Source organism: Falco peregrinus, chromosome 5, assembly GCF_023634155.1.
Source record: "Falco peregrinus isolate bFalPer1 chromosome 5, bFalPer1.pri, whole genome shotgun sequence".
NCBI lineage: Eukaryota > Metazoa > Chordata > Aves > Falconiformes > Falconidae > Falco > Falco peregrinus.
This window is the reverse complement of record NC_073725.1, coordinates 114,205,679-114,232,330: the sequence shown is the minus strand read 5'-3', so window position 1 is coordinate 114,232,330 and position 26,652 is coordinate 114,205,679. Positions and strand designations below refer to the sequence as shown.

At 63.1% G+C, this 26,652-nt stretch overlaps 2 protein-coding genes across 6 annotated transcripts in view; both read left to right on the top strand.

The window, feature by feature from the left end:
• Positions 1-21,295, top strand: part of BSN (bassoon presynaptic cytomatrix protein) — a 96,520-nt gene extending 75,225 nt beyond the window's left edge. For 2 of the 4 annotated variants that reach the window (XM_055806584.1, XM_055806587.1), the window contains 9 exons: positions 4,957-5,391; positions 6,894-13,541; positions 14,291-16,409; positions 16,719-17,461; positions 17,779-17,872; positions 18,001-18,144; positions 18,344-18,398; positions 18,483-18,582; positions 19,102-21,295. In XM_055806584.1, the coding sequence (XP_055662559.1) occupies positions 4,957-5,391; positions 6,894-13,541; positions 14,291-16,409; positions 16,719-17,461; positions 17,779-17,872; positions 18,001-18,144; positions 18,344-18,384 (10,224 nt within the window). In that variant the 3' untranslated portion in view covers positions 18,385-18,398; positions 18,483-18,582; positions 19,102-21,295. The remainder of the gene's footprint in view (positions 1-4,956; positions 5,392-6,893; positions 13,542-14,290; positions 16,410-16,718; positions 17,462-17,778; positions 17,873-18,000; positions 18,145-18,343; positions 18,399-18,482; positions 18,583-19,101) is intronic. The other 2 variants (XM_055806586.1, XM_055806585.1) reach the window with 2 other exon arrangements.
• Positions 21,296-21,750: 455 nt separating this feature from the next.
• On the top strand, positions 21,751-26,460 carry LOC101919804 (acylamino-acid-releasing enzyme-like). 2 transcript variants are annotated; one of them, XM_055806037.1, is made up of 22 exons: positions 21,751-21,802; positions 22,556-22,685; positions 22,768-22,894; positions 22,976-23,069; positions 23,168-23,243; positions 23,320-23,483; positions 23,556-23,693; positions 23,770-23,861; positions 23,935-23,975; positions 24,052-24,173; positions 24,336-24,396; positions 24,466-24,563; positions 24,654-24,705; positions 24,792-24,880; positions 24,953-25,091; positions 25,167-25,250; positions 25,332-25,412; positions 25,511-25,599; positions 25,704-25,894; positions 25,964-26,066; positions 26,134-26,240; positions 26,309-26,460. In XM_055806037.1, the coding sequence occupies exons 1-22, from the start codon at positions 21,791-21,793 to the stop codon at positions 26,412-26,414; spliced, it is 2,196 nt and encodes a 731-aa protein (XP_055662012.1). In that variant the 5' UTR covers positions 21,751-21,790; the 3' UTR covers positions 26,415-26,460. The 2 variants fall into 2 exon arrangements, with proteins under 2 accessions (XP_055662012.1, XP_055662013.1); XM_055806038.1 differs by lacking the exon at positions 21,751-21,802 and adding an exon at positions 21,951-22,085.
• Positions 26,461-26,652: the final 192 nt, after the last annotated feature.

Sequence of the window (26,652 nt, the reverse complement as noted above, 5' to 3'; positions counted from 1 at the left end):
GTGGGGTACGCAATTAAAACCCAGGACCGTTGTTGCCTCTGGGATGTGATGCCTTGAAGGAAGCCGCCCGCGCTCCGTCTCCGGCGGGGGCTGCCCTGGGCCAGGGGCTCTGTCCTGCCCCTAATGCCAGCAGGAGCACTGTTTCTCTGGAAACCTGCTTTCCCCCTAACTCCTCTGCAAATCCGGTGGTTTGGGAGCGAGGAAAGCTGGGAGCCAAGGGGTCAGGGCAGTGACCCTCCCGGGGTGTAAGCTGATAACCTGGCTGGGCTGGGCAGCCCCCCCGGCACCCTCACCCCCCTGCCTGCCTGCCTGGCCAGTTTCCAGCATGCCCTGCTGTGCCAGTGCCTCTTCATTTAAGATGGTATATCAGGCGTGCTTTGGTTTCATCCCTCTCTTTAATTATTGATGCTTTCCTCTGCCTGGAGCCCGCTCTGCATCCCAGCGGTGTTGCCCGTGTGCTGTCTGTCTTCCTCGTGTGCCGCAGTCTTCATCGGCCCCAGGTCACCATCACTTGTGCTCCATGTGGTTAAACCCCCATGCCCACTGCCACAGCGCATCCTAAGGCAGCAGACCTCATGCTGAGCAAACCCCCATCCCCATCCCAGTCAGGTCCAAGGTTTCCAGCATCTTTAAGCACAGAGACAGACAGATGCCACCGTGCCTTTGCTGTAAGCTCCTTACCCGCTTACCGCCCCGGTGAGAGGCACCCTGACTTCCTGGGCATCCAACAGTTTGGACATGCAAAGCACTAAATACAGCCTAATTATTATTATCTTTGTGGGATCTGGTTAATCTCGGTGGGGATTTACAAGCTGTTAGCAAATCAGCCAGTCGCTGAATGTTTGCATTTTTCTCAGGGGCAGCCTAATCCTGTTGTTGGCCGTGTTAGCTGGGAAATGCCCATGGCCAAGTTATACGTGTGGGGGAGCTGCTCCAGCGCGGATACCTCTGAGAGGGAGCAGAGATGCTGCGGGATAGCCAAACACTGAGCTGATAACCCTGCGGGGCCGTGGGAGGGGATGGGTCATTTGTCACTGGCAGAGTGTGGGGTGCTGGCACGGGGCTGTGGGATGCCTCAGATGCAGCATCTTCACTGAGCCCCTTGGGTTTTAGCATCCAGCAGCGTGATGGGTGGTAGTGCCGGGTGCTGATAGGGCTGCAGAGGTCTGCTAAAGATGGTGATGAGCTCGGAGAGGTTGGCCAGCGATGTTCCCGCTGGGCACAGGCAGCTTTGCTTGCCTCCATCTTCCCACAGCTGCCACGGGCAGGATTTCTTGCCCCCCGCTGTGTGCGCGTAGGAGCTGGGCAGCTTGCAACTCCTGCTGCTGGCGGTATTCACTGCAGCAAGTGCCAGGATGTGATGGCAAACGCTGCGCTGGCTGCTGCAGCACGCTCTGTACTCACAGCGTACACACAGCTCCACGCAGTGCTGGCTGCTGACGGGGCTGGGGGCTCTCCCATGGCTCAGGAAAATTCAGTTATCCCTTTGCTTGTTTTCTGCCGTCCAGGGCTGTAACCACATAGTGATTTTCCACAGGGTTTCAGACTAAAGCTCAGGGTGCTGGGATGTCAGAAGGGTCTCCCCGGCCTGGGAGACCCCAGAGGTGCCAAAAGACAAGGCAGGAAGAGAAAATGCAAACTCACTATATGCCAGTCTCTCATCTTGGGCATTTCCCAGGGCTTGGCCAGCACGTCTCATGGCTGGCGAAGACTAAGGGCCAGCTCCACCCGCGACCTTCCCTACTTTCTGCCTTCCCTCTGTCCCCGTGCCTTTCTGCCTGCTGTGAAAAGCAAGGGGCATTTCAGAGTGAAGCTCCACAATCTTTTTGGCAGGGCTGTTTTTACTGGAGATCGTTCCCTTATCCGTTTCCCGGTGTGGTCCCATGAAGAGTTGAGCTGCCACATCTGCGAGACCAGGATGGCAGGTTGAGCTGCTCAAAGTGGGGCAGCTGCCAAGGGGGATGGCCGCAGAGCCACAGGTGGGAGGAACCTGAGAGAGGATGCTTAGACCAATCTGTGGAGCTATCAGATCCCCATGGCACAAATCAGTCCTGTGCTCAGCTGGTCCTGGAGGACCCCTAAGCCTCATCCTGATGAGATGACACCAGCAGGTCCTCTCTGCTGATGCCTGCCTTGCACTGTGGTGGTGACCCTTGCCGGCATGGACTCAGGGAGGTGCTGGTGGAACAGTGTGGGGTCCCCAGTCCAGCCTCCCATGCAGAGCAGGGCGGCCACCAACACAGGGGACTTTGTCTAGCAAAGTTTTGAACCCCCTCCAAGGATGGAGACCCCACAGTGACTGCCCCAGGCTGCACCACTGCCTCGGCAAAGGGACTGTTCCTAGTGTCCACCCTGAGCCTCTACTCCTGCAAAGCACATACATCTGTACCCAGGCACACCTAGACAAAAGGAGCATGCTGATGTAGGAGGCTACATCTCCTGGAGGGTGTCCTGCCATGGTGGTTGTCCCAGCAGGGCACTGGCCAGAACATGTGTGGCTCCTGCCTCTCCACAGGCACAAGAGCCATCTCCTTGGATGGGACCAGACTAGCGCTCAGTGTCTGCAGCTGGCACTTGGTGGGCAACGTTGGTCATCCTTAGCTTGAATTTTGTCCTGGAGGGGCAAAAGCAGCTGTGCACATCTCCTCGTCCAGACCTTCCCAGCCACCACGGTCTGGCAGGGTGGGACAGCGTGAGCATGGGCAATGCCCCATTCAGGGAGCATGTTAAGGGCTTGGGTGGGGCAGGCTGGGTAGTTCAAGGTGGGCTGATCTTCTCTGGTTCCTGCAGGACCAAGCTGGGAGCTGGCATGATGGTGTCGCAGAGAGTGAAGGGCAGGAGCTGAGCTGAGCTCTGCCCCGGCACAGGCAGCCTGTCCCCTCTGCATCACACCTCCCCCGTGCTCCTAGTATCAGGGAGGGAGCTCTGGTGAAGTGAAATGGGATTCCTGAAAGAGAAATGAAAAGGCCACGTATTTCCATGAGGCAGGGATTCAGTTTGTGTCACGCAATCACATTTCCTTCTGCAGTCTGAAATAATTACACAGCGGAGCAGGGCGAGGAGATCTGATTCAGAGGTATAGGGATGAGAGCGAGTTCTGAAATAAAAGAAAGCAAATGCAATCATTAAGATACAATAGGTTGCACATGCCTCTTAATTAGACTTTCTCTTTGATTAAGCAGTAATTAAAAATTACCGTGCTGAAAGGGTTATTTTTTCTTGGCCCTCCAAAGCCCCAAGGTATTCTTAAGATGTTTGTGTGAAGAGCAGGGGCTGCTGCGGGGCAGTGGGGCTGGGAGGGAGGGTGTTGCGCACCTGCCCTTTCTCCACAGAAGAAGCTCTCCTGCCTCTGCTCCCGGAGAGTGGGAGCTGGATGGCTGCTTCTGGGCCAGATTGCTGTGTGAGTGAAGAAGTGTCCGTGGGGAAGCCCACCACCACTGCCTGCTACTGGCCACCACCAGCTGCAAAGCGTCTCCAGCATCTTGTCAAAATGTGGGGACTCCTGGGTGTGGGATGCAGGTGTTAAGCCCGTCATGCTGCTGCCATCCCTTAGGTATGGTTTTTAGGGTCGTAGAATAGAATCATAGAATCATTTAGATTGGAAAAGACCCTTAAGACCATCTAGTCCAACTGTTAACCCAGCATTGCCAAGTCCACTGCTAAACCACGTCCCTAAGTGCCACATCTACAAGTCTTTTAAATACCTTCAGGGATGGGTGACTCAACCGGTACCCTGGGCAGCCTCTTCCAGGGCTTGATAACCCTTTTGGTGGAGAAATCTTTCCTAATATCCAATCTAAACCTCCCCTGGTGCAGCTTGAGGCTGTTTCCTTGAGGCCATTTTGGTGAACCTCATCTTCTACATGGAGACTCTGGCCCCAGGAGATGCTGCTGGCTTGTAGCCCCGGCCCCAGGCTGGTCCCGCTGAAGACCAAGACCACATCTCTAAGAGTGTGACAGCTCCTCTGGGGCCAGCTGCCCCCCGAGGTTGGCCACCCTGAGCTTCTGGAGCAACAGGTCAGCAAGAGGGTTCTGGGAAAAGGACTTGGAGCATATTGGGCTGTTAGCAGCAAAAACGAAAAGATTTAAGATGATGAAACATCAAAAGGGAAGGAAATGTCAGAGCCCTATTCCTGGACATTCCTGGGTGGGTAAAAATAGCCCTTGGACAACCTGGGGGGGAAAGTGCTTCTGATCTCTTAATGCAGAGCCCCTGCTGTAGCCCCATGGGCTATCTGCCACTCACAGCCCCGCTCACAAGCTGTTTTTTCCAGGCCATAAAATGACAGCTCTTGCTGAGAATTTCACTAGACAAGATTGTCTTGTTCTTTTCCTGCACAGCGTGTACTTTGGGTAATATCTTTGGGAAATTTTTGCGTACTTTTGTACCCAGCATTTTCTGATAACCCAGAAAAAAAATATCCTTAAGTATTATGATTATGCTATTAAACCTTTATTGTATCAAGGAAAACAAACCAGAGTGAGAGAAAAGCCGTATGGAGCCTGAGAAGTGTTAAGCTACGGTAGAAATCTGCCTTCATTGTTTAATTTCACTTAAAACTGTAATACCGACAAGACTGGAGATGAAAAGAGCTGGTGATGCTGAGGTGTTGTGGGGCAGAGTGTGAAATGCCTTTGTCATAGCCATGGTCCCTTTGGCTGAACATCAGTGAGGTCTGGACAAAGGTAGGGGTAGGTTTAAGCTGGGTGGTTGGCCTTTTTTAGGTGGTTTGTAGGGTCCAGCTCCAGTGCTGCACATCCCCTCTGCCACAGCACCAGCGTTTCAGCGCTTGCGTGCTCACCACCTGGCCTCCCTGAAGCAGGTTCTTTGGTTTGAGTGGGCTGAGTCCTTTGCGCCATCGCCATGTGTCCCGTCTGCTGAACTTCTTGGAGAGGTCCCTGCTGGGACGAAGCTCCCAGAGTTTATTCAGAACTTTTCCTTTCTTTGTTTTGCAGAAGAACGAATGGCTGTGCTTGAACTGCCAAACTCAGAGGCTGCTGGAAGGCAGCCTCGGTGACCCTGCCCCGATGCCACTGCCTGCCCCAAAGCAACCGCCCAGCGGCTCCCCACGGCACCAGCCCCCAGCCGCCAGCCAGCAGCCGAAAGCGCCCGTGCCAGTGCCCCCCGAGCCGGTGGCAGCCCCCGAGCAGCAGCCCTCACCCGCAAGGAGCCTCCGGGCTGCCGGGCAGAGCAAGACCCCAAGCCCTGTCCCGGTGGAGAAGAAGCCCCCAGTGCCAGCAGAAGAAAAGCTGCTGCCCAAAGCTGCCCCAGAGCCTTCCAGAGCTCCTGAGAGTGCCGCGCCCAAGGCAAAGAGCGCAACCCCCAAACCCGAGGCAGAGATCAAGGAGAGCCGGGCACCCCCCGAGGCGCCGCGGGCGAAGGAGCAGGAGGTGAGCTCTCTGGGTGCATCCAGCTCTGGGCATCCCTGGGGACTGCAGCCTGCCCAGGGCTGGCATGGCGCTGAGCCATGCCTCCACCAGCGGCCGTGCTCAGAAACAGGGGGGGGTTTATTCCAAGTCAGAGCAGAATCTGTGTCATTGAGGCCATTTGCCTCGGGAAATGGCCTTTTGGGAATTGGTGAGTTCAAAACACTGCTGTCTCAGCATTCCCAAACCACTTAGGAGCTTCACAGGCTCTGTAGCAGTGTGCTGGTCTTTGCCTTCTTTATATTAGCATGACACCAATTTGGGCATAATGTAACAGTGCAGGTCACCTCCGTCCTTTGGATTTGTTTTGAAATAACATAAGGGCAGTTCAGTTTGTTGTTAAATGGAAAACTTGTTTCACCTTTCATGTTGCAGCAGTGGGCATTTTTCAAACTCCTCGTCCCAGCTGTCTAAAAATTCAATAGAATTCAGGGAAATATTCAGCTGCATTGGGATGCTCTTCCCTCATAAGCAACCATCCCAGCAGCAGCTGGCACAGCCTCCCGCGGGAGGGGACATGGCAGGAGATCCCCAGTAGCTGGGAGGGGATGGCTGCCCCTCGTGCTGTTGTGTAGCCCCCAGGGAAGAGGCTCCTTACACCCCCAAAAATCAAATAAGGTCCATGGTGCCTCTGTGCTGGCAGGATGTTGGACTGGGTCCGGGTGCGACGGCACTTTCCCCGTGGCTCAGAGGCTTGCCCCCAGTGCTGCCTAATTGTAATGTCAATTAAAAGGGCCTGTTTATTTCTGCTGGCATCTAACGAGGATCCTGGGGGCCACTCTGCTTCTGAAGGCTGCTTTGCAGGGCTGTCAGTCAGAGAAATTAAAGTTCATTAAAAGGCGGCTGTTCCCCACGGCGGCTGCTGGCAAAGCTCCTGTCCTCTCAGTGCTGCCGCACCAGCCTGGCCGGGTGCCGGGGCACAACGGCTGCCCCCTCCCCAGACTCCCCCACCCCTATTACCAGTGCTTGGGCTTCTCCCCATGCTGGGAAGAGCAGCAGGCGGCTCTGCCCTCGCATCCCTTCCCTAGGGAAGGGCGTGTGGCCGTTGGTATCCCAAGGCTGACGGACAGGGCTCAGCCGCCGCTGGCTCTCTGTGTGGTGGATAGTAAAAAAATCGATATTGCCGTTAGACAGCCTTCCTGTGTTAGGTGTCAGGGGAGATAATGCTGATGGGGCCCAATTTTTTAAACATAGTTATGAGTCCTACAGCACCTTTGCCCCTGGGGACATGTGCTGTGCCACCCCCCGCCTGCAGCTCACCCCATTACCTGCCTTCATTAGTACGCAGACAAATTGCTGATGAGCCATTGAGGGAGGGACACATGGCGGCCCCGACCTTCATGCTGGGCAGGCTCCCAGTGCTGCCCAGACCTTCTGTGTGGTCCTCAGGAGAGGATCTGGGGGGAAGTGGGGACAGCAGCTCCAGAGCTGCCTGGGTCTGACGCTGTGCTCTCCCTTGCCCGCAGGACGGGAGCAAGCCTTACCCCCCGGACCTGTCCCGCAGCCCCCAGAGCCTGAGCGACACCGGCTACTCCTCCGATGGCATCTCCAGCTCGCAGAGCGAGATCACCGGCCTAGTGCAGCAGGAGGAGGAGAAGCTGAGCAGCACCGGGCTGACCAGGCAGAGCCCCCCCAGCCCCTCCGAGCTCACCAAGCTGGAGAGCAGCATGCGGCCTCTTCTGGAAGGCCGGGGTGCCCCACCAGAGCCTGCCGAGCGTGGCAAGGGTGGCCCAGAGCCACAGGAGGAGCAGCAGCGGCAGCGGCCACGGTACCTCTCCATCACCCCTGAAGCCTTCGACTCAGACGAGGAGCTGGAGGACATTCTGGAGGAGGATGAGGACTCGCTGGAGTGGGAGAATCAGCGGGAGCGGCGGGAGAGCGCAGAGTCATCAGATGAGTTTGGCAGCAAGCTGCGGCACGACTATGTGGAGGACAGCAGCGAGGGGGGCTTCTCCCCAGTGCCCCCTCAGCCCAAGGGCCGGGAGGTGGAGGTGAGCGATGAGGAGTTCATGCGGAGGCAGATCCTAGAGATGAGCGCAGAGGAGGACAACCTTGAGGAAGAGGAGGAAGACTATGGGCGCACCAAGTATGGTGTCCCCAGAGCCGGGCAGAAGGCTGAGGTGGAGAAGGGCAAAGAGGCGGCATCAGCCAAGCGGCGCCTGCCACATGGCCCCAGCAGCCTGTACAAGGAGGAGGGGAAGGAGCTGGAGGTGGCGGAGGGTGACGACTTGAGCACAGCCCAGGGAGGCCTGCGGCGCTTCAAGACCATTGAGCTGAACAGCACGACTGGCTACGGCCGGGAGATGGAGATGGGCCAGGAGGTGGATGCCAGCCTGGACCGGGAGCCTGAGCTGGAGATGGAGAGCCTGACGGGCTCCCCTGAGGAGCGGTCCCGGGGTGAGTACTCCTCCACCCTGCCAGCCACGACACCCAGCTACACCTCTGGCACCTCACCCACCTCCATCTCCTCCCTGGAGGAGGACAGCGACAGCAGCCCCAGCCGCCGGCAGCGGCTGGAGGAGGTGAAACAGCAGAGGAAGGCTCGCCACCGCTCGCACGGGCCCTTGCTTCCCACCATTGAGGACTCGTCTGAGGAGGAGGAGCTGCGGGAGGAAGAGGAGCTGCTGCGGGAGCAGGAGAAGATGCGGGAGGTGGAGCAGCAGCGCATCCGGAGCACTGCACGCAAGACCAAGCGTGACAAGGAGGAGCTGAGGGCCCAGCGGAGGAGGGAGCGCTCCAAAACCCCCCCTAGCAACCTCTCCCCCATTGAAGATGCCTCTCCCACTGAGGAGCTGCGGCAGGCGGCAGAGATGGAGGAGCTGCACCGCTCCTCCTGCTCCGAGTACTCACCCTCCATTGACTCGGAGGCCGAGAGCTTCGACACTGTGGCCTCCAAGCTGTACAAGTCGGGCAGCGAGTACAACCTGCCCACCTTCATGTCACTGTACTCCCCAACGGAGAAGGGGGACAGCGGCCCCAGCCAGCCGGCCAGCAAGCCCCTTAAGAGTGCCGAGGAAGCTTATGAGGAGATGATGAGGAAGGCAGAGATGATGCAGAGGCAGCAGGTCCAGCAGGCGCAGCCGGCTGTTTCCTATGGCAGTGGCTACCAGCAGGTTGGCTACCACGGCACCGAAGGCCAGAATGGCTTTGAGTACCAGTATGCTGAAGAGTACCAGTATGACGGTGGCCCCACACGCCCCTCCCAGCCCAGCTATCCAAGTGCCCTGCCGAAGGCAGGAGCGGTGTATGAAGAGATCCTGCAGACCTCACAGAGCATCTCCAGGATGCACCAGTCTTCCTCCTTTGACCTGGCCCTCGAGCAGGGAGAGAAGGCAAAGGGGCAGGACGAGACGTACCAGGAGAAGCACTTCCTCAATGCCGAGAGCGCCTATGCTGACCTGATGAAACAGAACGGGGGTCCGCTCACCCCTGGCACCAGCCCCACGCAGCTCTCCGCTCCCGTCTCCTTTGCCACCTCTGACAGCAGCACAGGCAAGGCCATTCCTGACGTCCGGGTCACCCAGCATTTTGCAAAAGAGGGGCAAGACCTAGCCAAGGTCCAGATCACCCCAGCAGCGCCCGGCCCCGTGTCCAAGGCTGCCACCACTCCTTATGCCTACAGCAAAGGTGCCAGCACGGTGACGACAGCAGCGGGCAGCCCTGGGAGCGTGCTGCGGAGCTACAGCTCCCCAGCTCCAGAGGTCCCACCCATAGCTGGCAGAAGCTACACTCCAGTGAAGAGCACCATCAGCTACGGCTCGCAGACGGAGGACACCAGCAGAAGCAAGGCAGCGGTGGAGATCAGTGTGCAGACAGCCAGGGAGAAGCTCCCGGCTGCGAGCGATGGCAAGCCCCCACCGCCCAAGACATACTCCTTCTTCAAGAGCTCCAGCCCTCCGCTGTCACCCACCTCCCCCACACAGAGTCCCACCCGTGCTGCAAAGGCCACAGCAGAGTTCTCCACGCAGACACAGAGCCCCCTCCTCCCCTACGAGGGTCCCACCGCTGCCGCTGCTGGCCCCGCCATCTCTTCACCCATGGTGGCACAGGGGACGCAGACGCCGCACCGGGCAGGCTCGCCGCGCCTGACCCGGCAGCCCTCTTCACAGGATGCCCCCTTCATGCTGATCACACTGGCGGCTGACGCGGCCAGCCAAACCAAGCCGGTCAGCTCCGGCTCCTCGACATCCCCCACCTCATCTCCCACCAGGCCAAGCCGGCAGCTGCCGGCACATGGCTACAGCCAGGCGCTGGAGCCAGAGCAGCCACCAGGTGCCTATGTCAGGACACAACCGGTGAAGGAGCACAGCCAGAAGGCACCTGCCGTGACTTCAGCCACAGAGAGCATCACGGGGCTGTATGGCTGGGGAGCACTTCCTGCAGAAAACATCTCCCTCTGCCGCATCTCCTCCATCCCCGGCACGTCCCGGGTTGAGCCAGGGCCCAAGGTGCCGAGCACTAACGCTGTAGACTTACGGACTGCGCTGAAGTCTGCCCCCATCATCATAACGGACCAAGGTATGGATCTCACCTCCTTGGCCACTGAGGCCAGGAAGTACTGCCTGACCTTGGACCATATCCCAAGTCGACAGTCCACGGCCATCCAGCCCTTGATCATCAACCTCAATGCCCAGGAGCAGCCCCATGCCATCATCGCAGCAGCCAGCACCGCCGGCCTGGCCATAGCCTCCCCCATGCTCCTCTCGCAGGCCAAGCAGCCTGTAGTCTATGGAGACCCTTTCCAGAGCCGGGTGGACTTTGGGCAGGGGACTGGGAGCCCGGTGTGCTTGGCACAGGTGAAGCAGGTGGAGCAGGGTGTCCAGACAGCCACTGTCAGAGCCAGTGGAGCAGCCGTAAGCAAGCCTGAGCCCACTGCTGCCCCCCAGACCAAGTTTGCAAGGTATGGCATGCCAGGCCAGATGGTGAAGAAGGACGCGCTCATCACACAGACCAGTGGGGCGCAGAACATTGGTGGCCACCCTCAGGCCTTCCCACCAGAGCCGGGCTCGGAGTTGTACCGGGCAGTTCCAGTGGAGCTGAAGAGCCAGAGCCCTCTCCTTGCCCTGGGCGGCAAGAAATCCCAGGTGATGATGGTGCAGATGGAGGAGGTGGCGGCTGGACCAGTGACCAAAGTGCTGAAGGAGGAGCCGCCGGCCAATGTGTTGGACCTCACGGGTGTGAAGCCGGAGAGCCAGGTCGCCTGCTGTGACATGGTCTACAAATTCCCCTTTGGTGGCAGCTGCACCGGGGCTTTCAACCCCACCTCCAAGATGCCAGAGAAGAAAGCCGGGGAGGCATCGGCACCTGGCCGGAAAGCCAGTGGGCCGCTCTACGGCAGCAGAGAGCCAGAGCTGCCAGAGACCTTCCCCTACCGAGAGCAGCCAGCCCCAGCACCCGCGCTTTATGAGGAGCAGAAGTTTTACCCGACTGGCGCCTTCGGCCGCCTCTACTCCTCCATGTCAGACACGAACCTCTCTGAAATTGGGATGAGCTACTACCCCACGAAGGGGGATCAGCCCTTCCCCTCCCCAGCGGGTGATGCTGCAGTGGACCTCAGCACCATGAAGCACTCCTACAGTGTGGGCTTTGCCGAGGGGGGTTACCTGGGCCAGGGGCTGCAGTACGGCTCCTTCTCTGACCTCCGCCAGCCAGCGGAGCTGCTGGGCCACCCACTTCCCATGCGGAGGTACAGCTCGGCCTCCAACATCTACTCCGACTACCGCTTCTCACCCCGGGGGGACCTGGCCAGCTTCCAGGAGTCCAGCCTGGCCCACTACAGTGCCACCACGGCACGCGAGATCAGCCGTATGTGCGCCGCCCTCAACTCCATGGACCAGTATGGAGGCCGGCATGCCAACGGCCCCGACCTGCTGCCCTATGCCCACAGCGCTGGGCCGGGGACCACGGTGGGACTGGCGGCTCAGCAACAGGGCCCTGTGCCCCCCAAACATGGCAGGATGTACAACCCCACCTTCCCGGAGACGCGGCAGGGCCTTGGCAGCCTGGCACAGTACAACATCCCCGGTGTCCGCCTGGGCGCCATCCGGCAGATGTTCCCTTCCACCGCCACAGTGCGGGCCGCTGACGGCATGATCTACTCCACCATCAACACACCCATCGCCTCCACGCTGCCCATCACCACCCAGCCGGCCTCAGTGCTGCGGCCCATGCTGCGTGGGCTGTATAGACCCTATGGCCCGGGCGGTGTGGCGGCGGTCCCACTGGCCAGCCTGACCAGGCTGCCGGTCATCACCCCCCGTGTCCCACTGGCGGCACAGGGCCTCTACCGCTACCCAGCCCCGAGCCGGCCAGCCCCGCCAGCCTCGCTGGTGGAGACACCCGTCTACCTGGGCAAGCCCGTCAGCACAGCACCGGTGGTGGCGGGTGCTGGTCCCGCTTCCAAAGCCCCCACCGCCCCTATTGGTGGCTTGCAGAGAGCGGAGCCAGCGGGGGCTGCTCCCCATGCTGAGGGGCCGGCGGCACCAGCGGCCAGCAAGGAGGGTGGGCAGGTGCCCACGGTACCCAAGCCACCACTGGATGGGGCACAGCGGGAGGAGCGGGAGCGGGAGGAGGAACGGCAGCGCAAGCAGCAGGAGCACGTGCTGCAGCTGGAGCGGGAGCGCGTGGAGCTGGAGAAGTTGCGGCAGCTGCGGCTGCAGGAGGAGCTGGAGCGGGAGCGTGCAGAGTTGCAGCGGCACCGGGAGAAGGAGCAGCTGCTGGTGCAGCGGGAGCTGCAGGAGCTGCAGTGCATCAAGCAGCAGGTGCTGCAGCAGCAGCAGGAGGAGCGGCATGCGCAGCTGGCCCTGCAGCGGGAGCAGCTCGCCCAGCAGCGCCTCCAGCTCGAGCACATCCACCAGCTCCAGCACCAGCTGCAGCAGCAGCTGGAGGAGCAGAAGCGGCAGAAGTCTGCTTTCCCTGTGCCCACTGAGCCCACTGCCCGTCCGCCTGAGGGGCCTGCCGAGGCGCCGCGGGCCCTGCCGCACAATGGGCAGGCATGGCCTCCACCAAGCCAGGCAGCACCAGATGGGCCCGCTGGTCCCCGCTACCCTGCACCACAGCGGCCGCTCAGTAGCTCGGCCTCAGACATGTCGCTGCAAGCCGAGGAGTCCTGGGAGCCTGGCCGGGGCATCAAGAAGAGGAACTCAATGCCACGGCTGCGTGATGCCTATGAGAAGGAGGTGGCACAGGAGGCCTTCACGGCGAGGAAGACGGCAGACAGCAGCGTGCAGACGGACGAGGAGGATGGTGAGGAGCGGTACCTGCTGTCACGGCGGCGGCGAGCGCGGCGCAGCACTGACTGCAGCGTGCAGACAGACGAGGAGGACAGTGGGGAGTGGGAGCAGCCTGTGCGCCGCCGGCGCTCCCGGGCCTCGCGGCACGCTGAGGCCAGTGCTGAGGGAAAGCTGGAGGGGGTGGCCCGCAGCACAGCCAGTGTGGGCATCCAGACCATCAGCGACTGCTCGGTGCAGACAGAGCCCGATCAGCTCCTCCGTGTCTCCCCCTCCATCCATATCACCACCCATGACCCCCGTGTGGAGATTGTGAAGTACATCTCGGCCCCAGAGAAGACACAGCGGGGTGAGAGCCTGGCCTGCCAGACGGAGCCGGAGGCAGCCCCGCAGCCCGGCATCGTGGTCCCCCAGCTGACGGTGCCCACCACCATCACGCCCTATTCCACCAACATCCAGATGGTGAGCACGGGCCCCCTGGACCCCCACGCTGTCCGGCAGCAGACCTTGGGCAAGTTTGAGAAGAAGAAGCCAGATCCCCTGGAAATCGGGTACCAGTCCCATCTACCGGCCGAGTCCCTCTCCCAGCTGGTAACCCGCCAGCCACCCCGTTCTCCACAGGTCCTTTACTCGCCTGTCTCCCCACTGTCCCCCCACCGCCTCCTGGAGTCCTCTTTTGCCACCAGTGAGCGGCTGAACAAGGCTCACGTTCCCCCGCAGAAGCACTTCACCACCGACCTGGCCCAGCGTCAGCAGTCGCTGCCGCGTCCCATCAAGACCATGCAGCGCTCTCTGTCTGACCCCAAGCCCATCAGCCCCACCGCCGAGGAGGCTGGCAAAGACAGGTTCTCCCTCTACCAACACTCGCTGCTCCCTGGCACCCAGGTACGTCAACACAGGGAAAACCTTTCCCTTGGGGAATGGCTGCAGGAGGCACCTCGGGACATTTCGGTTTCATTAGTACTGTGGCAATTAATATTTTAAAGGGCTGGCTTCCATAGCAGCTGATGACAGCCGGTGTGCACAGCCGTCTGCACCAGAGCCGGCAGCCGGAGGGAGGCCCTGGAGCTCCACAGGCTCCATGAGCCCAGCAGCGGGCAGGAACTGCCCCCCTGGCAGGGTCGGGGCTGTCCCCTGTCCCCTGCCCAAGCCAGGTCCCCCTTCTCTGCCAAGGAGCAGCCACCATGCATGACTCCGATTCAGGCTGTGGCGGCTCTCGCTCCCGCCTTTGCCCCCGCTCACCGAGGTTGCCTTAGGCTGCCAAGTGCCCAGCAGAGAGCCCTGGGGCAATTCCCGGGGCAGCAGCAGCCCCCAGCCACTCCCCTGGGCCCTGCTGCCAAGCGCCTGAGGACAGAAAGCAGTTTTTGCGGCAGGCAGCGGCGTGCACATGGCCAGCCTGGCACTTGGCTGGCTGCCACCCCTGGTAATTACTCACGGAAAGCGCCCTGCCTGTTACTTCCATCCTATTTATTGTGCTTTTACATAAATGCCGCTTCCTCAGTGCATGGGGGAACACGTGCATAGTGGGCCACCTCACCACAGCCCCAGGGCATGCAAAATGCTCTGTGATGCTTGGGAGGGACATGGAGGGACCCCCACCTGTGCCCCTGACCAGATGTCGCTTGGCTTTGCAGGTGGGGGGACTGCAGTCAAGCCCACTGGCACGCAAGGTGAAGCGGACGCTTCCCAGTCCGCCGCCTGAGGAGCCCCATGTCCCCCTGGCCAGCCCGGCCGCTTCCCAGCTTTACCTGAGCAGCCTGGCCCCCAAGGCCACCGCGCCGGTCACCAAGGCCAGCCTGCTAAAGGAACTGGACCGTGACCTGAGGCTGGTGGAGCACGAGGCCACCAAGCTGCGGAAGAAGCAGGCAGAGCTCGATGAGGAGGAGAAGGAGATCGACGCCAAGCTGAAGTACCTGGAGCTGGGCATCACCCAGCGCAAGGAGTCACTGCTGAAGGAGCGGGGGAGCGGGCGGGACCACCCCTACCTGCGCTGCGCCGGGGACCGCCGCGACTACCTGTCTGACAGCGAGCTGCACAGCCTGCGCCTCGCTGCCTACGATGGTGCTGGCCTGCACCCCGCACCTGCCGGGCAGTACCCTGACTTTGCCGCCGCCGCTGCCTCCTACGACACCTACCCATACCCTGCCCCACAGGGCCCCGCTGCCTTCCCGCCAGCACGCCTGCAGCCCCCTCAGTACCCCACGGCCAGCACCTCGCAGGATGGCTTGCCTGCGGCCCCGCTGCCTGCCTTCGCCTCAGCCGGCACCTTCCCGGCCCCCGGCCCCACATATCCGGAGCTGGGCACCCCAGGCCAGCCGGGCTTCCGGCCCCAAAACCCCTACCAAGCCCCGAGCGCCTTCGCTGGGGCGGCCACCGTGCCAGCAGCACAGCCCGCCCTCTTCCAGAGCCCAGCGGACATCGCTGGTGGGCACCAGAAGCCACGGCAGACCTCACTGGCCGACCTGGAACAGAAGATCCCCACCAACTACGAGGTCATTGGCACAGTCACCAGCTCCTCCGCCGTTCCCGACGTCACCTTCAGCACTGCGCCAGTGAGCAGCAGCTACGAGCAGTACAAGGCGCCCGAGGCCCGGCCAGCCGAGAGAGCCAGCGTGGCCCAGGGGCCCTCAGCCAGCTTCTCTTCCGAGTCCCTCTACACCAACCTGGAGCAGAACATCCCCCGTAACTACGTGATGATCGAGGACATCAGCGAGCTCACCAAGGAGAGCCCACCAGTAGAGGGGCAGAAAGCGGAACCGGTGGGCATGGGCACCGACAGCCGCCACGGCAGGGAGAAGAGTGAGCTGGGGGACACTGAAGGCCCCAGCCGGCCCTGCTGCTACACCAAAGCTGAGGAGGAGTCTGAGGAAGATGTCTATGACCACCACGGCCCTGAACATCGAGGGAGGAACAGCTACCACCGGGGCGTGGAGAGCAATGGCAGGGTGTTTGGGAGCTCCACCAGCTCATCCTACTACTATGGGGACAGTGAGTACCGGCACTCCTCACGGGTGGACAAGCACGGCTCCAGCACGGCACTACCGAAGCATTCATCCAAGAACCTGGCGCCTGCCGTCATCTCCTCAAAGCGCAGCAAGCACAGAAAGCAGGGCATGGAGCAGAAGATCTCCAAGTTCTCCCCCATCGAAGAAGCCAAAGATGTGGAGTCAGACCTAGCCACTTACGCAACGACGACATCGGTTGGCAGCAGCAATGTGGCCTCCAGGGCCAAGAAAATGCAGGAGGAGATCACCTATGGCCTGAAGAAGAACGTCTATGAGCAGCAGAAGTACTACGGTGTCTCCAGCCGGGATCTGGTGGATGAGGAGGAGCGGGTCTACTCTGCCAGCAGCAGAACCCGCTCCTCTGGCTATGGGGTGGAAAAGTCCTCCAGCCGGGAGGTGGGCGGCCGGAGCAAGTCCTACGAGCGGGAGGGCACGGAGCGCTCCCAGAAAGGTGGCTCCAAGCCCTCATCCCTCAGCATGAGCCAGAGCCGTGGGCGGGCGCCCATCCGCACGCAGCCCTCGGAGGAGGAGAGCCCCGTCAGCCCCCTGGGGAAGTCGGTGGGGGGGTCACGAGCCACGGGGGGGCCCGGCCCCCAGTCGGCAGGGGACCCCTGCTCCCAGTTCTGCTCCAGCCACTCGTTGCCTGATGTGCAAAAGCACATCAAAGACGTGCCAAGGAGTCACTCGTACAAGCACGAGGAGGGCTACGGCATGGATGATGCTCATTGCGTTGTCTCGGACAGTGAAGGTAACGGCTCCCCGTGGTGACCACCCCAGAGCATGGCACTTCCCCGGGGCATGCCTGTCCGCTTGTATGCAGAGACACTCTCACCGCCTCAGTTTGCTTGACATGTGCCTTCCCCTGCCCCGGGTGTTCGGTGTTAGCTGGTCCTGCACGGTGCCCCACCATGCTGTGCCGCGCCGCGTCCCGTCCCTGCCGGCACAGGCTGTCCCCCGCGCGCGTGCCCGCTGCTTGCCTCTCCCACCTCATTGCATGGCTTCCGCCCGGGCAGCCTTGAGTGAGAGATTGACTGTGGTTTGTTTTTGGTTCCCGAAGCCTATCATTTGGGTCAGGAAGAGACGGACTGGTTTGATAAGCCCAGGGAGGCACGGGCAGAGAGGGTCAGGCACTACGGTGGCCACTCTTCCTCACAGAAGAGACCCCCGGTTAAGCACACCTACCACGACTACGACGAGCCCCCTGATGAGGACCCGTGGCAGCACAACGACTACCCCCAGCACCGTGAGCACCGGCACCACAGGGAATACGAGCGCCACGCCGGCACCTCGCGGCATGCTGGTGATGAGCCCCAGCGCCGCTCGGCCAAGCAGCATCCACGGGAGCCCAGCCGTCACGAGCCCCGTGGCCACGGGCCGCCGGCTGCCCCCAAGAAGGCACAGCAGCCGGAGTGCCGTGCACCCGCGCCCTACGGCCCCAGCTCCACCGAGTACACCCCACCATCTCGCTCTGCTGCTCACCACCACAGCGCCGAGACCCCCAAGGCACAGAAGCCTCCCCAGCCACACGGGTCAGCCACCCCAGTGCCAAAGCCAGAGCCCCTCGCACACCCACAGCAGCCAGCAGCCAGGCAACAGCAGGCAGGGCAGCAGGCAGTGCGGCAACAGCCAGCAGCACAGCAGGCTGCCCAACCAGCAGGCTCAGCACAGCCCGAGGCCAGGGGCAGGACACAGGGACCCCCATCATCCCGGCCACCACAGCAGCAGCCGGGGCCAGCTCAGGCGGCGGGGAAGGCACCAGCTGCGCTCCACGCACAGCCGGGTGGGCACCCAGCGCCAGCGGTAAGTGTGGGCTTGGCTGCTTCCTGACCCCACAGCTCTGCCTGGCTGGCCATGGCCAGTGGCTCGCGGGGGAAGATCTGGGGATGAGAGCCATGGGGCAAGGTGTATCCCACCCGTGTGCTCACCACAGCCACCTCTGGGTGCCATGGGAGCAGGCATCCCCTCGAGGGGACATCCCTGTGCCATGCATCCCTTGCTGCCCCTTTTGGGGCTGTGGAGCAGCGTTCAGGAGTTCGGTGTTGCCTCCCACCCCAGGCCACCCCTGGTGGAATCTGTGCTGGGAGGGCGACCCCTGAGAGCTGTCTTCCCTGTTCCAGCCAAAAGCAGAGCAGATGGATGCATCCAAACTTGCAGCGAAAGTGCCACAGCAGCCAGGGAGAGCACCTGCGGCGCAGCCTCTGGGAGCAGCAGGTCAGTGGGCCTGGCAGCACGGTGCCATCGCTGCCTGCACCGGCTGCCTGACCTGAACCCTGGGGGCTCAGCCGAGCTCCTCTGGCTGGGCCCGTCCCCTGCTAACAGTGGCTTTGTTTGTCCCTCAGCAGACAGCAAAGCCGGTCCGAAGGCGGCTGGGCCACGTGGTCCCACCGGCACAGCCACGGGGCAGCCCGGTGGGGAAGGAGAGAGCGTTTTCTCTAAAATCCTGCCGGGTGGGGCAGCGGAACAAGCAGGCAAACTGACTGAAGGTAAGGGCTGCTCCTGGGGATGGGGACGGGGTGGTAATGCTCTTCTGCACCCAGACTGGGTTGGGCGCTTTGGGGGTGGCCGGGTGCAGCTGGTGGGATGCGGTGCTCCTGCGGTGTGGGGCCCAGGGAGGTGGGGAGCCAGGGCGCTGGGGGGCCGGGGCGGCTGCACTATGCTGATACCTCTCCGGCTTCCCCACAGCGGTGTCGGCTTTTGGCAAGAAGTTCACTTCGTTCTGGTGAGAGAACGGCACAAGGTGAGTGCAGTTGGCACCGGGTGCTGCGCTGCAGGCTTTCCCTGCCCCAGCAGCACCCGATGCCCTGCCTGCTCCCTCCTGCAGCAGGAGTTTGGGAAACGAGTGGAGATCGAGTCGTTGCAGTGGAAAAACCTATGAAGAAGCCAGTGAATTCAGCACACAGCGCTGGACTCTGAGTATAACGGTGGGTGTCTGGAGCACACCCACACACCAGTCCCCTCCATCATATCAGTTCCCTCCATCACCACTGGTCCCCTCCACCATGCCATCCCCGGGGCTCCCGCTGCACCCCTGTCTGCCCTGGCACCCACTGAACGCTGCCCTGTCCTGCCCCCAGTCCTCAGAGTGAGAAGGACGCGGTGCAGCCCCGGCCCCTTCACACTCGGCCGCACATCCTCAGCCCTGCGCACCAGCCCCGAGCCAAGGCGTGGGGGCTTGGCCTTGTTCCCCAGGCCTGGCAGCATGGTGTGGGCCAATGCCGTACGGATGCTGATGCAGACCCTGGGCTGGCGGGGAAGGTTTGGGCAGCCCAAGCTCTGCTCTGGGAGCCCGTCCAGCACGGGGGCGGCAGCAGCTGCTCCACCAGCAGCACCTCGCGGCTCATGGCCACCCGTTTGCTCAGGCTGGTGCTGCCGCTCCACAGGGTCTCCTCCACAGGGACGTCACCTCTTGAGCTAATACCTCTCTCTCTGTCTCTTGCAAGCTTTTGAAAGCAGGGCAATCCCTGGATGCTGGACCAAATGGCGGCCGAGCGGGGACCTGGCAGACGCTTCGGGGCAGGCGCCCCCCACACCTGGCGAGCAGCTCCGATGCGGCACACGGCGAGCCCCAGCAGCCGCCCCGAGGGAACGGGCCTGATCCGGACCATCGGGTCAGGCCCCTTAGGTGGGCCGTGACCCTTTCTCAAGATTATACGCAGAGTTGCTCCCTCTGAACCCCAGCTCTGGCCTCTTCATAGGTTTTTCCTCCCCCACGAGCCGAGGGCTGGGCGCTGCAGGCGCTGCTTCTCCTTCCCAACCCCGTCCACCCCTCCGGGGCCATCCCTGCGCCCCTGCACTGCGGCCCACTCCCAGCCCGCTGGGGAGCCCCCGGAGCGTGTCAGCCAGGACCTAACACTGTTTCACTACCGAAATATGAGGCCATAGGACTCTGACAGGCGGCATGGCCGGCCTTTGCCGATGCGGCCGCCAGCTGGGCATGTGTCCCAGCACGCGGCACCGCCCCGAAGCCATTGGAAGCATTGAAAGGGCTGCGCTCGCCCTCGCCACGCAGCCAGCGCGCCCACCGCCGGGCACCCCTTTTCTTTCAAGAACAGCCTTAATCATCCCACTTTGATTTCTGTGTATACCTCATCCGCACTTGGGGGGGGGCACGGGGCGTCGTCAGGGAGGGGGTCCTTTTTTCTCAGTTTCTTTGGGTTCATTTTATTTTGGGTTTGGTTTGGTTTTTTTTCTAAACTTTATACCAAATCCTCTTCCCTCTTTGCATTGTGCGATGAGTTAGCACATGGGCTGTCGTCTGTAGAAGCAATAGAGTGCAGGAGGCTACAAAAGAGCACAAATCCCGTGGAACAAGATCAGGAGAGCTTTGCCTCCGGCAGTATCCTTCCTTTTACTGTGCAATCCAAGTCCTTCTCAAGCCATTTCGCGGGGACGGCCAGTGCAGCGGCCGGTGGCCACAGCCCACTCGCCCTGCCAGGAGGGGGTTCCCCGGGGGGGGGGGGTGGGGGGGGTGTGGCACTGCCCAAGGAGGGGGCTTGCCAGCGTACAGCTGCATGCCACCTGTGCCCCACTGCCTCCCCACGCCGGCATCACCCTCCACCCCGGTGCCCCCGGCGGCAGGTGGCAGCCACCCGTTCACCCGCCTGATGTTCTATGCAACGAAATAACACGACTCCAGAACAAGACCTGTGAATAGCTAATCAGTTCAATGTCACACCTAAGGGTTTCATCACAAAGCGTGCCGCCAAGCGACCCGAGAACTACTCTTTATCGACCACCCGTGCATATGAATTCGTGGCATGTTCGACCCACGGAGGGCCACTTTGCCAAAGGGCAGCCCTAGCGCCTGTGACCGTCTGTCCCGTCGTAGAGCATGGCTTGCTACTTCTCTGCACGGTTCCACCCGCCTTTCAGTGCTTGCTGTTCTTTGCCTGGACTTTTCTTTTTTTCTTTTCCATCAGTCCATCGCTGTACTGAAAGCTCTTAGCAGATTTATGCACTTGTTATTGAGGGCCCAGTTGCCGTGGGAAGCCCATGCTCTGCGGCAGGACCCTTGCAGGGGGCTCTGCCTGTGCCCAGGGCTGGGGGAGATGCTGGCAGCTGCGGGAGTGGGAGCGTGGTGCTCCCGTGGGGCAGCCCCACAGAGGAGAGACGCAGCCCCACGCACACCCGACGCCTCTCCCCGCGATGACAAGTGCATAGCCTGAGGGTGCCTTCTCCAGGCCCCCAGCCCCCAGCTCCTCGCGCTGTAAATACTTGTACAGTGTGTAAATCACACGCGGGACCGAGACCCCCAGTGGGGCCTGTCTTGCTGCCTGAGCATATCCGCCACCTCGCCTCCGCCGCCGGGACCGGGGGCATCGGAGCCCCCCGGCAGGCTGGGCCCCAGCCCACCATGGCAGTCGGCTGGCCGGGGCGGGGGGCGCAGGGCGCGAGGGCGAGGGGCCGAGCGTGGCCGGGCACCGTTTCCAGCGGTAAGTGCAATGCCGGGTGCGCTCCCTCTGAACATTGTGACGGTGTGCGTGTCTGCTGTGCTCTGTGCCACCTGTAGTGACCCCGTACCGTGCCGTACCGTGCCGTACCGTGCCGTACCGCCCCCGCCGCTGTGTCGTGACTCCCTCCCAGAAGCTGCCCCCTCACCAGGTGTTTCTGTGGGAACAGAATAAAAAGGACTTGACACAAACCGTGGACTGGCCCCGGTTCCTGCCTGCCTGTGGCGAGGGGGGGCGGGGGGGCTGGACCCTCGGCACGGCGGGGGCGGCCGGGCCGGAAGCCCCGTGGGCCTGGGCGGCACCGAGCTCCGTGGCCCACACCCGGGGCTGCTGGGCTGGGGGGTCCCTGTGGGCCCCACGGGCCCGATCCCCCCCCAGCCTACGCACGGAGCCCTTGTGGGGCCGCGGCCTGGACCCTGGCCGGGGGGACAAAGGGGGGCCCGCGGGTGAACCGGTGCCTCCTGGCGGGAGCGGCCGCCGGGGCTGGGGGAGTCGGGCCGGGGCGGAGCCCGGCCCCCGAGGCCGACGGCGACGGCGCCGCCCGCGCCCACCAGGGGGCGCCGCAAGGCGGGCGGTGGCCCGGGCAGCGCCGCCAATGGGAGGAGCCGCACGTCGCCGGCCCAGCCCCTCCGTCCCGGAAGTGCCGGCGCTGGCCCCGCCCCTGCTGTGCCGCCGCGACATGGAGCCTCCGGTGAGGGGCTGGGGGGGGTTGTCAGTGATGTCACCGCCCCGGGTGCCCGCCCCGCCACGGGAGCCCGCCCCCGCGCGGCCCCGCTGCCCCCCGCCCCCTCGCCGCAGCCCCCCGGGGCCGGGGCCCGGGGCCCGGCCCCGGCCCCGGCCTTGCCCCCGCACCGCCGCCCAGCCCCAGCCCCGGCACCCGCCTGCCCCCGGTGCTCCGGTAACGGCCCCCGCTGTGCGCCCCCGCCACCCCGGTGACGGCCCCCGGCGCTCTCCTCATCCCGCCATGCGCCCCGGTAGCTGCCCCTGCTCCGCATCCCCGCCAGTGCCCCTGGTACCCCGGTAATCACCCCCCGCTACCCTCATAATCCCTTCCGTGCACCCCAGTAGCTGCCCCCGGTACCCTTGTACCCGCTGGTACCCCCGGTACTGCCCCCGCTCCGCACTCCCGGTGCTGCCGTCAGTCCTGCAGTAACTGCCCTGGCTCTGCACCCTGGTACCCCAGTAACTGTCCCCAGTGCTCCTAATCTCCCTTGTGTACCCCGCTACCTGCCCCCAGTACCCTTGTACCCACTAGTGCCCCGGTAACTGCCCTTGTACCCCCCCCACGTACCCCAGTAACTGCCCCCAGTCCCCTCCTAATCCCCCCACGTACCCTGGTGCCCCAGCACCCGCTCCCTGTGCCCCCCGGCTCCCCAGTTCTTGCTCCTCCGCCCCGCACCCCGGCACGGCCCCGTGCCCCCAGCCACCCCGGCAGGTCCCGCAGGTGCCGCTGAGCGTGGAGGAGATGGCGGAGCTGTACCGGGAGCTGAGCCGGCACCCGGGGCTCAGCGCTGCCTGCCTCGGTCCCGACATCACCACCCAGTACGGGGGCAAGTACTGCAGCCTCTACACCGGTACGGGGACGGAGTGGCCCCACAGGGGGGCCAGGGGTGTGCAGGGGGTCTCCGGCGGGTTTCCTCACCCTGCTTCTCGCAGAGTGGTCGCAGCGGGACTTGGCACGGGCTGAGAACATCAAGTTCTGCCGCCAGTACCTGATCTTCCACGATGGGGCCTCCGTTGTCTACTCGGGGCCCGCTGGCACCTGCTCCGAGATCAAGGACGAGTGAGTCCTGCTCCACCCCAGCGCCCGCGTCCCCTCAGGATGCTGACGGTGGGGGGCTGACAGGTGCCCACCCACCTGCAGGCTGCTGAGCCGCGAGTCCCCCAGTGGGGCACTGAAGGCTGTCCTGCGTAAGGTCCCCGGCAAGGAGAAGGAGAAGGAGAAACAGTTCCTGGAGGTGAGGGGGGGGCGGGGCGAGGGGGGCTGGATACTCCCTGGGACTCAGAGAAGGATCCACGCTGCGGCTCGGGGCCGCTCCGGCATCTCTGCCCCTAGGTCTGGGATCAGAACCGCAAGGTGAAGAGCATTGACCTGACAGCGCTGGACAAGCACAGCAGTGTCTACGATGACGGTGAGGGGCCAGGGGATGCTGGGGGATGTGGGGTCCTGGGGGGACAGGGGGACCGGTGCCTGACCCATCCCTGCAGACCAGTTTGGCTGCCTGGCATGGTCGCACTCGGAGACCCACCTGCTTTACGTGGCGGAAAAGAAGCGTCCCAAGGCCGAGTCCTTCTTCCAGAGCAAAGCCCCTGAGCTGGGCACCTCCGATGAGGACACAGGGCACCCCAAGAAGGAGGATGCACCCCTCAAGGTGGGGTCTCTCCGCCCCGGGGCCGGCAGGGGCTGGCTGGGTGGCCGTGGGGCTGACAGGGCTGTGCCACAGGGCGAGCAGTTTGTGTACCACGAGGACTGGGGAGAAACGCTGAGCACTCGCAGCGTGCCCGTCCTCTGCATCCTGGACATCGAGGGCAACAGCGTCTCGGTGCTGGAGGGCATCCCGGAGCACCTCTCCCCTGGCCAGGTCAGGATGGGGACTGGAGAAGGGAGGTTTCGGGGGCCAGCAGCAGGCTGAGACACTCACCCCCCGCTCCCCACAGGCTTTCTGGTCCCCCGGCGACACTGGAGTGGTGTTTGTGGGCTGGTGGCACGAGCCCTTCCGCCTGGGGCTGCGGCACTGCACCAACCGCCGGTGAGTCCCTGCGGGGCAGCCTGCCCCACAGCCAGGCCCCTAGCCCCACTGTTACACCGGTCTCTGCCGGCAGGTCAGCACTCTTCTACGTGGACTTGACAAGCGGGAGATGCGGTGAGCAGCCTGTATCCCAACCCCACCGGCACCCCAGCTCCCCGCAGCCCCTCACCATCCCCTCGTGCCCATGCAGAGCTGCTCTCTGAGGACACCAGGGCCGTGTGGTCCCCACGGCTCAGCCCTGACCACTGCCGTATCATCTACCTGGAGAATGATGCCCTGGGACCCCACCAGCAGTGCAGCCGCCTCCGCATGGTGAGCAGCACTGGAGGACATGATGGGACACCGGGGAGGCGGTGGGGTGCCTATGCCAGTGTGGGGGCTGACAGGAGGGCAGTAGAGCCCCCTCCCCAAGCTGTGGTGGGGGCAGGCGGGCTGGGACCCTGCCAGATTCGCTCCATACCGTGTCTCCTGCAGTACGACTGGTACACCAAACACACCAGCACGGTGCTGGAGACTGTGCCACGGCAGGCATGGGGTGAGTACAGCCCTGGGGGTGGGCAGAGGGGGCATGGAGGGGTGCTGAGCACCGCTGCTCTCATTACAGGCGCCTTCCCAGGCATCTACTGTGGTGCTTTGCCGGGGCTGTGCTGGGCAGCTGACAGCCGCAGGCTCGTGCTGGATACAACCCAGCGCAGCCAGCAGGTGAGGGCCGCCATGCCAGGATGGCAGGGGGGCACACAGGGGGGCCAGGCCGAGTCAGGGCTCCGCTGGACTCTGCCCTCATGCCCCTAGGATGTGTTCGTAGTGGACACAGTGACGGGTGCCACGACCTCGCTGACAGCCGGTAAGTGGCAGGCCAGTGGGGCCGTGTCAGTGCCGGGGCTGAGAAGGGGGTCGGTGCCAGCAGGTCTGACCCCCCCTCCTCCCCAGATGCCCCCCAGGGAAGCTGGTCTGTCCTCACCATCGACCGGGACCTCTTGGTGGCCAGGTTCTCCACCCCTAGCTGCCCCCACACACTGGTAAGGTAACACCCCCCTTCCCCAGTGCCCACCATCCCCGCGGTGCTGGCACTGACCCATCTCCCCACACAGAAAGTGGCTGTCCTGCCCAATGCTGGCCAGGAGGCGCAGGCACGCTGGGTCTGCCTGCAGGATGCACCCCCTGTGCCCGGCATCAGCTGGGGCATCCGCACCCTGCAGCCCCTGCCGGAGCAGGAGCACCCCCAGTATGGTGAGTGCCTGGTGGGGCTGGGCTGGGTACCACCACCTCTGCCGAGTGCTGACACCCCCCACCCCACTTCCACAGGGGGCCTGGACTTTGATGCCATCCTGCTGCACCCAAGCGAGGGCTCTGCTGCCCAGAAGCCCCCCCTAGTTGTGATGCCCCATGGTAAGAGCTTGCCCTGCTGTGCCCCCTGCCCTAGCTGGGCAGCATCCCCCCACCACCCCATTTGCCTTTCTCCTCTTGCAGGGGGTCCCCACTCCGTCTTCACGGCCAGCTGGATGCTGTACCCAGCAGCACTCTGCCGCCTGGGCTTTGCTGTGCTGCTGGGTGAGTGATGCTGGGGATCCAGGGCACTGCTGGATGACACAGTGCACACAGTGGGGTCAGGATGGGGCGGAAGGGCTCTGACACTGCTCCCCCACCAGTGAATTACCGCGGCTCCCTGGGCTTTGGCCAGGACAGCGTGGCCTCCCTGCCAGGCAATGTGGGCACACAGGACGTGCGTGATGTGCAGGTACAACACTGACACATGGTCCTGGGGCACCCTGTGCTCCTGCGGGTGCCCTGAGGAGGGAAAGCGGGGCTGCCTGCCTCAGCAGGTCTCCCCTGTGGTGGCAGCTCTGCGTGGAGCGGGTGCTGCAGGAGGAGACGCTGGATGCTGGTCGGGTGGCACTGGTGGGTGGCTCCCATGGGGGCTTCCTGGCATGCCACCTCCTCGGCCAGTTCCCTGACACCTACCGCGCCTGTGTTGTCCGCAACCCCGTGGTGAACATTGCCTCCATGGTGGCCACCACTGACATCCCTGACTGGTGAGTACCACTGCCCCCAGCCTCCCCACTGTCACAGCCCCATACACGCCCCGGCCCTCTTGTCTGTAGGTGCCTGACGGAGACGGGACTGCCCTACGTGCCTGATGCCCTGCCAGACCCTGCCCAGTGGACAGAGATGCTGCGCAAGTCGCCCATGCGCTACGTCGATCAGGTATGTCCCTGTGCCTGTCCCCATCACTGCCAGCAGTGCCGGTGCTGAGGCTGTGCCGCTCTCGCAGGTCCGTGCACCTGTGCTGCTGATGCTGGGGGAGGACGACCGGCGTGTGCCCCCCAAGCAGGGGCTGGAGTATTACCGTGCCCTCAAAGCCCGGGGGGTCCCCACACGGTAAGTGGGGTGCTGAGTGCCTGTGTGGTGGGGTGCGAGCCTGGTACTAATGCCCTTCTCCCCTCCAGGCTGCTCTGGTACCCAGGGAACAACCACGCCCTGGCCGGTGTCGAGGCCGAAGCTGACGGCTTCATGAACATGGCACTGTGGCTGCTCAAGCACCTGCAGTGCTAACAGCCCCCCGCTGCTGCCTCCCCCCAATAAACAGCATAGCTCAGCACCCCGGGTGTCTCTGATGGTGGTGCCAGCACTAGTGTCACCCCCGCTCCAGTGCTTGTGGCCACACAGGCTGGGGTCTGTGCCACTGGGGATGCGCTGTGCCGCGGCAGAGGGTGAGCTGTGCCCAGCTGCCCCGGGCACGGTAGGCGGCGCAGGGCAGCCGGAGGGCGGGCACCAGCCAGGCCCCTCGTGC

What these genes read in the sequence shown, in the direction of transcription:
- LOC101919804 (XM_055806037.1), top strand. An exon ending in AGGAGGATGCACCCCTCAAG is followed by an intron (nt 23,484 to 23,555) that starts GTGGGGTCTCTC and finishes GCTGTGCCACAG; the next exon opens with GGCGAGCAGTTTGTGTACCA. An exon ending in CACGACCTCGCTGACAGCCG is followed by an intron (nt 24,706 to 24,791) that starts GTAAGTGGCAGG and finishes CCTCCTCCCCAG; the next exon opens with ATGCCCCCCAGGGAAGCTGG.